Source organism: Ranitomeya variabilis, chromosome 1 (genome assembly GCF_051348905.1).
Source record: "Ranitomeya variabilis isolate aRanVar5 chromosome 1, aRanVar5.hap1, whole genome shotgun sequence".
Taxonomy (NCBI): Eukaryota; Metazoa; Chordata; class Amphibia; order Anura; family Dendrobatidae; genus Ranitomeya; species Ranitomeya variabilis.
The window spans coordinates 746,562,310-746,574,818 of NC_135232.1; the positions used below are offsets into that span (position 1 = coordinate 746,562,310).

The 12,509-nt window shown below is 47.6% G+C and overlaps 1 protein-coding gene across 1 annotated transcript in view; it reads left to right on the forward strand.

Annotated features, from left to right (window-relative positions):
• The first annotated feature begins 8,084 nt into the window (after positions 1–8,084).
• Positions 8,085–12,509, forward strand: part of ERO1A (endoplasmic reticulum oxidoreductase 1 alpha) — a 46,132-nt gene continuing 41,707 nt past the window's right edge. The window contains 3 exon segments of the mRNA XM_077269985.1: positions 8,085–8,292; positions 9,620–9,739; positions 11,014–11,097. Coding sequence (XP_077126100.1) covers positions 8,158–8,292; positions 9,620–9,739; positions 11,014–11,097 — 339 coding nt within the window. The 5' untranslated portion in view covers positions 8,085–8,157.

The window sequence follows — 12,509 nt, forward strand, 5'->3', positions numbered from 1 at the left end:
GGAGAGTCCTCTCCTCCAAACCCAGGGTACCATCCGCACATGAAGCACTCACGTTACGCATGGTGGGTATAGCCACATGCGTAAAGTGAGCGTTTCAATGCGATCCTATGGCGGCGGAATCGCTATGCGATTCCGCAGCTGGAAAATCCGCAGCATGGGCACAGCAACTGCGCAATCCCATAGGATTGCATGGGAATGTGTTTTTAAGCGTTTCCGCTGCAGCAAAAAAATTCGGCAGAAACGCATAAAAAACACAATGTGGGCACACAGCCTAATGCCTCTTTCACACTCCCGTCGGGAGTGTCACATCCTAATGTGTTGGGGAGACGAACCGACGGATGTTAGAAAATATTGCTAAAACGTATGTAACGTTTCCAGTATTTCGACGGAGGCGTCTCCAGAATTTGCATAGGGGAGGAGAGACAGACACTTTTCCCCAGGATGGAACATGCTTCCAGGCATGCTCAGATATAAAAACTGCATCCGTCACTGGATTCCTGCGTTTCACAGTGTGCGCAGGTGTCCATAGGCTCCCATTCTGTGGAATGACGTATGTCGCAGGAGTCGTCGGGAACGTTTTTCCACTGCAGAGAAAAAACGTTTCATGGAACTTTTTTTTGGAAAAGAAGGGCCGTGACATTCTGCAGGATCCAGTGCACGACGGACTAAACGTGTGGCCATCCGTCGAGATACATCGCTAATACAAGTCTATTAGAAAATGCAGGATCCTGCAAATTTGTTTGCAGGATCCTATTTTCTCAAAAAACGACATATCTCGACGGGACTACGTCTTTCGCACACCTCCGTCGGTACGCGGCTGTCGCTAAGCGTTGGCGTGACGTACTGACGGACGTTGGTGATATTTTGCAGAACGTGGGTAGCGGACGTAGTGTTTCAACGCATCCACTGCCCATAGTAAACACCCAGGGAGGAGGGGGTGGAGTTACGGCTGGGCATGCGCAGTTTAAAATGCAGGACATGATGTACGAAAAAATGTTCCCTTGAACGCCAAATACCGACGCATCCAGTGCACAACGTATGGAACGTCTGTCCATACGTTGCGATGCCTCAGTAATACAAGTCTATGTGAAAAAAACGCATCCTGCGGGCAACTTTGCAGGATGCATTTTTTTCCAACAACACATTGCAACGGATTTCAAAAGACGTAAATGTGAAAGTAGCCGAAGACGGAAGTGTGAAAGAGGCCTTAGAATACGGGCATCATGTTGAAGATGGTGCAGCAAGAAGGTGCTTATGTGTTGGGCGCTTCCATGAGGTCCAAGTCCATTTTGCTTTGGTGGCAGGGTAACCAAGGTTGCTTCCTCCATCACCTCCCACCAACCACGGACAACAGAGAGGGGATCCTTATCCACTTCATCTCCTCACGGTTGCGCATCCAGCACCTCTTCCTCCTCCATTTGTTACTTGGCTCCTGCACCTTCACTAACAGTTTGTCTGTTATCATCAGCCCCCTTTGATCACTGTAAAGGTACCGTCACACTAAGCGACGCTGCAGCGATAGCGACAGCGATGCCGATCGCTGCAGCGTCGCTGTGTGGTCGCTGGAGAGCTGTCACACAGACCGCTCTCCAGCGACCAACGATGCTGAGGTCCCCGGGTAACCAGGGTAAACATCGGGTTGCTAAGCGCAGGGCCGCGCTTAGTAACCCGATGTTTACCCTGGTTACCAGCGTAAAATGTAAGTACATACTTACATGCGTCCCCCGGCGTCCGCTTCCTGTAATGACTGAGCGCCGGCAATAGCAGGGCACAGCGGTGACGTCACCGCTGTGCTTTCACTTTCAATTTGCGGCGCTCAGTCAGTGTGGGAAGCGGACGCCGGGGGACGCATGTGAGTATGTAGTGTTTTTTTTTTTTTACATTTTACGCTGGTAACCAGGGTAAACATCGGGTTACTAAGCGCGGCCCTGCGCTTAGTAACCCGATGTTTACCCTGGTTACCAGCGTAAAATGTCGCTGGTATGGTTGCTTTTGCTGTCAAACACGGCGATACACGGCGACCTAGCGACCAAATAAAGTGCAGACCTTCTAGCAGCGACCAGCAATTTCACAGCGGGATCCAGATCGCTGCTGCGTGTCAAATACAGCGATATCGCTACCTAGGACGCTGCAACGTCACAGATCGCTGGCGATGTTGCTTAGTGTGACGGTACCTTAAGCCATCCTCCCATGGCACCCGCCTGTGCGAAGACAGCCTGGAAATTTGAGATATTATCTCTTCCGAAACCTCCTCTGCTTCCAACTCTTCCACTGGGAACACCACCTCCTCCTCGCAGACTGTTCAGCGAGTGCTCCAGCATGTAGATAACAGGAGTAGTGATGCTGATGACGGCGTCGTCAGCTCTAACAATCGTATAAGCCATTTCAAAACTTTGCAGAAGGGAGCAGAGGACCTTCACCTGTGCCTACTCCGCAATCGTGATTTGCACCACGTCTGGACTGAGTTGGGCCAGGCTGTGCAAAAGGACTGCACCACGGCTCGTCATGCTGCCACAGCCGCTGCAACATGTGCAGAGTGGAATTCCAACATGTGCAGAGTGGAATTCCACCATGTTGGAACATCGCTAATCAAACGGATAACCAGTAGGCCGAAAGACCTCTAGCGATGCAAGTCAATGACAAGTGGGGTGCGATTGTCGGAAGTGAGCACACAGCAACCATGCTTTCTGCAGCAGCACATGCAGGCCAGGATAGTGGCGGAGAAATTGCTGTACCGTCAGGTTGAGGACGTGAGCCATGCAAGGCACGTGTGTAAGTTTGCCACGGCGAAGGGCCGCCACCAGGTTTGCACCATTATCACACACAGCCTTCCCTGGCTCCAGGTTTAGTGGAGACAGCCATTTCGCTAACTAGGCCTGGATAGTTGTCCACAACTCTTGAACTGTGTGACTGTGATCTCCAAGGCATATTAATTTTAACACTGCCTGATTGTGGTGAGCCTTGGCTGTGCAGTATGGCAGTAAGGGGGATTCTCACTGCACTGTTGGAATGCATGTCTGATTAAGGGAGAGGTTGAGGTAACATGTGCAGGCCCTATAAGAGGTTGAGGAGGTAGAAGCAGTGGAGGAACTGTTGGAGGTTTGTCCCACAATCCTTGGGGATTCCAAGACTTGTGGAGCAGCACCTGCCCCCACAGCCACCCAGTGCCCAGTCAGTGAGATGTAACGCCCCTGCCCATGTTTGCTCGTCCAGGTGTCAGTGGTGAAATGTACGCTAGCAGACATAGATTTTTTTCAGGGAGGGGGTGATGTTGTCTGCGACATTCTGGTGTAGCACAGACACAGCTTTACAGAAGTAATGGCGACTGAGCAACTGGTACTGGGGAACTACCACTGCCATCAACTTTCGGAAACCATATGTATCCACCAGACGGAGAGGCAGCATTTCTATGGCCAACAGATTGGAGATGGTGTAGTTCAAGCGAGGGCGGAGTATGGTGAAAAGGACATACTGCTGGACTGTGAGTGAGGTGCAAGCTGAGATGTTATGGTGGATTGAGAAAGATGTGTTGTGCTAGGTCACACAAAAACAGCAGACACGTCCACTTCCGTAACAGATGACGGGCTCTTGCTCACCCCGACTGTAGGGGATAAACAAGTGGAGTTTCTGAGGCCGGAGCCCTGTGTGAGAAGACTTGGAATAGTGACAGAGGAGGCAGAAGCAGCAGATGGGGTTGATGGAACAGCCGGTGGTTGGCGAGGCCCACTAGTCCGCATTTTAGCGCAGTGAGATTCCCACACTAAGGCATGTGGATAGCGCAGGTGCTGGTTCATGCTTGTAGTTGTCAAATTATTGCAATTTTTGCCTCTACTAGGTTTTTTTTTTGCAAATTTGTCAGATATCATGTGTTGGGTCATCCTTTGCGGTCTCAAAAAACACCCAGGCTAGGCCCCTCTTGCTGCCCCTGTGAACTGCACACTCCTGAATGGTGCTGACCACAACTACAGTTGGGGCTGAGGATGTAATGCTTGTCGTGGTTGCATCACTTTGTGTCTGTGTGGGAAGTTGCAACGTAACCACCTCATCATCTTTCTCCTCCTCTGCTGAGCTACTCAGCTGCGTAGCTCTGGGTTGATACCAAGTGGGATCTACAACCGCATTCTTAACCTCTCTGTTCTCACACTCCTCACCATGAGTCACCCTCCTCCTCTTCCTGCCCTGACAGCACAGTGCAGTCTTTGTGCGCCTCTGGTACCCGAGTCTCATCAGGATCACCTCCACCCCCGGTTGTAAATGTCTGGTAATAAGGGACTGGATTCTGCTCTGACCCTACTTTGTCTGGCCCCGGATCCAACATGAAAACATTTTGGGAATTGGTGCAGATGCTCTCCTCTTCTAGATTCTGTGATTCTTCTGGGAAGACCTCTGATGCCCATGGAATACATGTGAACAGCTATTCAGCATGGCCCATCTGAGGTTCCACACAGTCAGTTGGGTGTTTGGAAACTTTTGACACAGGAGGAAACAAGGGTGATTGGGGTGCCACCTATGAGAACTGTAATGTTAAGGAGGAGGAAGAAGAGAGGCCACTTGATGCAGCGCTTGCCATCCACTCAACCACATGCTCTTTCTGGCCCTCATCTACAAGGCGTACCGCTGTGCGGCTGCCATAGAAAGCAAGTGGAGTAGCCCGTCCAGTAACAGATGTTGTCTTTGGATTGGAGACGGTGTTTGTTCAGTTGGGCTTTCATTAAAACGAATACGTAACCCATGTACATGTCTAACACCAAACCTATTCCCCCTTCCACCATGACCTCTCTTCTTCCCACTCATGTTTTATGTAGGCTTCCCCTCTTGTACCCTACTGTTTCACAACCTTAGGCCAACAGCAGTCAACTGACACTAAATGAACAATCACTATTTTTTTATTAGATAGTGAGCCTGAACAACACTCTTAGGGTACGTGTCCACGTTCAGGATGGCCGGCGGTTTGGACGGAGCGGCAAACCCGCTCCGCCCTCTTCTGTGATGCGATGATGCCGGATATGTTCATTGCACACATCCGGCATCATCGCACCTCATACATAGGGCCCTGTGATTTACCTTGCGGTGGCGCAGTGTCGCCGCAAGATAAACGGACATGCTGCGATCTTAAAAGACGCGCCGCATGTCCGGAATCGCAGGGCCGCCGGGTGCGTGTTACCACGCATAGTGGAGACGGGATTTCATAAAATTCCCTCCACTATGCTGTAACATCTGGACGCTGCGTGTTTGATGCTGCGGCTCTGCACAGCGTCAAACACGCAGCGTTTCCTGAACGTGGAAACATACCCTTATACCTAACGATTTTTAAGTGGAAATCTGGCCTGATTTGCCTCTGAAACACAGTTTAAGCACATACTATTTGGAGAAGCTAATGTGGCTGCCGGAGACTGCAATACAGTTTTTGCACAATCTACTTTTATGCTGGAAGATCGATTTCAAACAGGACAGGATCCTATCTATTTCACTGACAAGTTCACTTTCAGCAGCAGCACTAGCGGAGAATGTAAGCCCCATAGAATGTAAGCCAGCAAGGACAGGGTCCTCTTCCCTCTGTACCAGTCTGTCATTGTAAATTGGTTTACTGTACAGTAAATAATTCCTATAACTCTGTATGTAACCCCTTTCTCATGTACAGCACCATGGAATTAATGGTGCTATATAAATAAATAATAATAGCGGAGGAGCGACCTCTCTGCACTGTGACACTGAGCAAATGGCACCAGGAAAACAAGTTGTGCGCTTTCTACATGGCCAGGGACATGTGACTTCGTCAGCCAATCACAGAAGACCTCGTGTTATGGCGTGGATGTTTTTTTGCGCCCTGATTGGCTGCTGGAATCAACAAATAAAGTGAAAAAAAAAAGCGTGCGCCGCTCCTGTAATCTTCTGAGACGTTCCTCTAACCCCTCCACACCCCATCCCTTAAAAAAAAACACGTCCCCCCCGCTCATTACACAGCACCACTATTCTAGCCAAAATAATAACAAAGCATTAGTGGAAACGCGATCATTTACCGAACTGTGACTGGGTTTTGCCGACTTTCAGTAAAAATGTTTGTGAAAGTGAACACGAATCTGAATGTGCTACGTTCCTGCCGAATTTGAGATTGGCGAATGTCTTCCAAACAAGTTTGATCATCTCTAGAGACAAGTCTGGTGACCATGCAGACCATGAGAGGGTGTTTAGGCCACACAGCCTGCTCACAGTAGTACGCGCAACATGAGGCCTGGGGTTGTCGTGTTGTAAAGCAGCTTCTGGGACACTGGAGAAATGGACGAACAGCAGGGTCCATGATTGATCCGTTCTGTTCTGAAAGTGAAATTAGACATCACATACCGAGCCTAAGGTGTCATACAATATCTACACAAAAGAAGGCGTTTTAGTGTATTTTTGGGGTCTGGTTTGGGGTTCGTATTACTTTTGGGGGTCTGTATTACTTTCAGGGGTCTGGTATAAGTTCTGTATTGCTTTTAGGGGTCTGAGATCTGTATTACTGTTGGTGGTTTGCTGTCCATATAACTTTCAGGGCTCTGGTCTGGGATTCTTATCACTTTCGGTGATCTTGGGTTTGTTATTTTCAGGAGTCTAGTCAGGGGTCCGTTACTTTCAGGAGTCTACTCTGGGGTCTGTATTACTTTTGGTGGTCTTGGGTCCATTACTTTCAGCAGTCTACTCTGGGGTCTGTATTACTTTTGGTGGTCTTGGGGCCATTACTTTCAGGAGTCTACTCTGGGGTCTGTATTACTTTTGGTGGTCTCGGGTCCATTACTTTCAGGAGTCTACTCTGGGGTCTGTATTACTTTTGGTGGTCTCGGGTCCATTACTTTCAGGAATCTACTCTGGGGTCTGTATTACTTTTGGTGGTCTTGGGGCCATTACTTTCAGGAGTCTACTCTGGGGTCTGTATTACTTTTGGTGGTCTCGGGTCCATTACTTTCAGGAGTCTACTCTGGGGTCTGTATTACTTTTGGTGGTCTTGGGGCCATTACTTTCAGGAGTCTACTCTGGGGTCTGTATTACTTTTGGTGGTCTTGGGTCCATTACTTTCAGCAGTCTACTCTGGGGTCTGTATTACTTTTGGTGGTCTTGGGTCCATTACTTTCAGGAGTCTACTCTGAGGTCTGTATTACTTTTGGTGGTCTCGGGTCCATTACTTTCAGGAGTCTACTCTGGGGTCTGTATTACTTTTGGTGGTCTTGGGTCCATTACTTTCAGCAGTCTACTCTGGGGTCTGTATTACTTTTGGTGGTCTTGGGTCCATATTACTTTCAGCAGTCTACTCTGGGGTCTGTATTACTTTTGGTGGTCTTGGGTCCATATTACTTTCAGCAGTCTACTCTGGGGTCTGTATTACTTTTGGTGGTCTTGGGTCCATATTACTTTCAGCAGTCTACTCTGGGGTCTGTATTACTTTTGGTGGTCTTGGGTCCATTACTTTCAGCAGTCTACTCTGGGGTCTGTATTACTTTTGGTGGTCTTGGGTCCATATTCCTTTCAGGAGTCTACTCTGGGGTCTGTATTACTTTTGGTGGTCTTGGGTCCATTACTTTCAGGAGTCTACTCTGGGGTCTGTATTACTTTTGGTGGTCTTGGGTCCATATTACTTTCAGCAGTCTACAATGGGTCTGTATTAATTTCGGAGTACTTGGAGAGTCTGTATTCCTTCAGGGCATTATACTTATTTTGAGGGTCCAGTCTAGGGCGTTATTTCGGGCATCTACAAGAAGTTTGGGTGGTTTGTATATATATTTATGGGCCTGGTCTGGCTTTTGCATTCATTATTACGAGGGTCATTGCAGTGGCAGCCTGTGGGCGTCCTACATGAATAAGTGGCCCATATTTCAGTAATTTTGCAGCACAAAACACCTCCCTTTTCAGAAGCTCGCTGGTTGCTATGGGTGACGAGGCACTCTGACCGTTATGTGCACCTTATCAGTGGAGACCCCTTTTAGTGACTGTTTATTTCTTGCTGCACATGATGCGCAGCCTCCTGTCAGCAGAGGTCTATCCTTCCTTCCCCAGCAGTGGGCGGGGCCTCTATGTGTTTACAGACACGTACTGCACTCTGCGCGCACTCACGTCACATGTGACGTCACGGGGAGCCCGCCCCCTGCCCTGGGCCTCTTCCGGGTGCAGCTGGAGACTGGTGAGATGAGAGCGCTGCTGCTGGGACGCGGGCTGGTCATGAAGGCTGCCGTCCTCCTCACCGTCCTGTGCTGCTGCCTGCTGCCATGGGAGGCCCAGCCACACACGCCGGGCTCTGCGGTGCACAGCTGCTTCTGCCAGGTGAGCTCTACTGACCGGGCAATGTCTCCTGCTGCTGTGAGTGCAGACTTATCAGGTGCAGTGGAAAGGTAAAGCATGGTGGAGAACAAGTCATGGAAGCCATAAAGCCTGGTCTAAATGCTTCTAAAGGTGTTGTCCCCAAAAATGTCCCACACGACTGTGGATTTTGCTCGAAACAGGAAAAAAAAATGCTTTTTTGTGTCTTCAACTTTTCCCCCGACTTTTTAGGACAAAAATTCTCATCTCAAATGTGCCGTCTGTAAACCATTTCATAGCCACATGACATTCTCTGGTGCTGGAGGACCCGGAGCAGAAATTGTGAGATTTTACAGGGTCACAATCAGCTGAAAACGTCCCGAAACAACCAACATAAAGAATAATAATCCAGGCGAATGCATAAAATGCTTAAAAAGACGCAAGGGGAAAAATAAGGACCCCAAAAATGAGACGAGACAGGTGCAAATGCAGCAATGAGTCGCGGCCTTACTGTCACACTTCCTGCCAATCTGTCCTCATCTGCCTTTTACTGATACGTCGTTGCGTTGTCGGGTGGATTTGCTATTGTGTCCGATATGTGACAATCGTCATCATTTATGGCTTCTCCATAGGATACAGAGCTGGGTGATAAGAGGGGTAAATTGGTCATCTGCCCCCTGTCATCTTCAGCCCCCACATCAGATCTGGGTACAGTATTATTTGTCTGAATGATGTGGGCATGGGTTGGCATTACCAGTGGGCTCTCGCTCATGTGTTTTGCATTGTCTAGGACTGGAAAGACTTGTCAGCTTTCTTGGGGAAAAAAAATCTACAGTTTCAAAGCATTTCACTATATTAAAGCTGCAGTACCAGACACAAGCTGTAGTTATGAGTGGTGCTGTCTCGGGAAGAAAACTGCCATTTTTAATTTTTTTAATCTAATTCTGTTCACTGGAGATGATTGGCATCCTGCGGTTCTGCAGCTGGTCTATTTATTTTATGTAGCACCGATCTTTCCACAGGCCTCATTATGAGCCCCAAGGGAAACCACAATCTAGATTCCCCATCAGTATGTCTTTGGGGTGTGGGAGGAAACACATGCAAACTCCAGAATAGGGGTCTTGTGTGCCCCCTTCCTTGTATGGGATGCAGACATGCTTATTGGTCGCCATTCCCACTTTCTGGTTAATTGTGGAGCAATTGGACAGTTTGGTGGATGGTACCTGCTGTGAAGGGGAGTGACTTTGAGATTTCCACTATTTCAAGAAAATGCTATTTAACTTTTTACAACTTCTTAAAAAAAAAAAAGTTAATTTTTTTTTTTCCCTCTCTGTTTCTTCTCGTTCTCTAGGTCGCCGGATACCTTGATGATTGCACGTGCGATGTGGAGACCATAGACCAATTTAATAACAAGAAACTTTTTCCTAAACTGCAAAAGCTTTTGGAAACAGACTATTTCAGATACTACAAGGTAATTCCTATGTGACCCCCATTGTTGGCTGCAGTGCTAGTGAGACTTGGGTTATTTTGGGACGTGGCACTGCCTGGCAAGGGGTACCATATTATACATCTATGACTCTCCTGCATAGAAGACTGCAGTCCATAGAAGATAAATTGCATTGTTGCACCCTAATATGTTTGTGTTTCATTGTAACTTGGTGTTGCACAGTGAGGCTGGTATACTAACTTTGAAAATCTGTATCAGATTGGCTGTATAAAACTTTGTGAAACGTTACCTGCTTAATTGTAAATTGATTAAGAGACTCATAAAATGCTTTTTTTTAAATATATAATTGAGATAATAAGATTTTGCAGCCAAACACATCAGCATCAACAGGTCTAAGATCTATTTAGCAATATATGTAATTTGTGCAGTGAAATTGCTGAATGGTCCACCCTTTAAGCACTTGACAAGTGTTTTTTTTTTTTTTTTTTTTCCCTTGTTTCAAGAGCCACAATCTTTGTATCTTTTTTTTTTTTTTTTTTCACTTTTTCACGGTTACAAAAAATAAAATAAAAATAATTCTGAACTTTTTATGAAAGAAACAAATTAGTTTGTCAACTTTTTGACACTTGTATTGCAGTTAAATGTTAGTACCAAGATGGCAGCTAGGGGGTCTTCCAAGGGAAGCTCACCGACACAAAAAGAGGACTTACAAATCCTCCAAAAAATTTAAAAAAATGTCACAGAGAAAAATGCAGAGATGTTTACCTGCTGAAGCCTCCAAACAAATGCACTAGCAGGGTGCGGCGGACCCGATTAATGATGGCAAAAACACAGGTGCAAAAAATACTGATGAAACAACCACTTTCAATCCAGTGTTGGCTGTTTGGCATTAGTGCACAAAAAGATAAGCGATAATAGTCTGTATGTGGCGTTGTTCACACAGGTAATGCAAAGCATCTGGTTTACAGCCTATTACTAACGCACATAAAGGCGGGCCGCTCAGTGCTACAAAATGCATGCTGTGTGAATAGAGGCCTACAGTTTACAGAGCCATCTTGGTCTGACCGCACCCTGCAAGATAAAGTGCAAAAAACCCAGGTATCAATGTATGTAAGGTATTAGTCTATATTGGGGCCTCAATACGTAAGCCGGCAACCCGCGTCAAGGGTCCTTACATTTTGCCAGTCCTTTCACTGGCTCCCTATCGTTAAATGATTATTCTTCTATTGTCCTGTTCTTGTACGATGGAAATGTTATATTTGGGGTGTTAAGTCTCAATACAATATTTATATTTTTAGGCAAATCTGAAGAAGCCGTGTCCATTCTGGAAAGATATCAGCCACTGTGGAATCCGAGACTGTGCCGTGCAGCCTTGTCCCACGGTGAGTACCACCGCCGCCTGTGTGCATGCTCCTGTAGTCTGATTGTGGATGATCTAGTGATATCGTATTACCGCATTTGTTGGAGAGTTTGGATGTATGTCTGCAGCAGCTGGGAAGCCGCAGGTATCAGGGACGTGCTTTAATTCCCCACTTGCCTGATTTCACTCCTGGGTAGGAAACCTTTCACTTACCAGCTGCTACAGAGCTAAAGTCTCCCATGGGGAACTGTAGTTTAGCAACAGCTGCAGAAATGTGGCCAACCTGCAGGTGATCATGTTTGAAGGAGTATAAAACATTGCTGTAAAAATGGAAAAGGGCGCTTAGAATTATGCACCGGGGTCAAGAGACAGCAAATAGCCATGAGTAACTTATATGTGAGGATAACATAAAGGTCAAGCATGAAATATTTCACATTGTGTGAGGGTGGAGGGAAACCACAACTGTTCTCTCCCCTGCGCAGCCTCTGGTGACCCCCCTCCCCCCAAAGGGACAGATACAGGAGCTTTTCTGTATATCGCCCCCATTTCCAATCACAGCCTGTTGGGGTGGGGCGCTCATTTTCTGGAGGGGCCCCATGAGACTAATCCTGTTCTCCTGCTCCAGTCTGTACTGTGTACTGAAGCACCGCTGGTGCCATGTAGTGATGTCATTGTATCTTCTACATTCTCAGACCCACATGCTCAGGGACGGATACAGGAGCTTTTCTGTATATCGCCCTCATTACCAATCACAGCCTGTTGGGGTGGGGCGCTCATTTTCTGGAGGGGCCCCATGACACTAATCCTGTTCTCCTGCTCCGGTCTGTGCTGTGCACTGAAGCACAGCTGCCGCCATGTAGTGACATTACTGCGTCTGCTGTGCTTAGACCCACATGCTCAGGGATGGAAGCAGGAGATGACTGCTCACCATTCTATCATTGTGTTTATCAGTATCTGATCCTGAGGAAGCGGATACCGATGAACGTGAGATGCTGGGCAGGGGGGTGGCCGCTATGGTACGGGACACCGCTGTATTCAGCCCTTTGGCTATCGCGAGCCGCACTTTGCTCAGGTCTGTGTTAGTGTTTTTCACCCTGCACAGGCACCAGTGACCCCCAAATAGTGGGATAAAGAATCTTCCTTCTAAGGCTATGTGCACACGATGCGGATTTGCTGCAGATCCGCAGCGGATTTTTCCATGCAGATCTGCACTGATGGTGCAGAAAAATCAGTGCGGAATTGCTGTGGATTTCAAAGAAGTGCATGTCACTTTTGTGCGGATCTGCAGCGTTTCTGCACCCCTCCATATTAAAAATCTGCAGTGGCTAAAACCGCTGAAAATCCGCATCAATTCCGCATAAAAACCGCGGCAAATCCGTGGCTGCAGATTCTGCCAGGAGATGCGGATTTTGTGCTGATAATTCTGCACCTCTT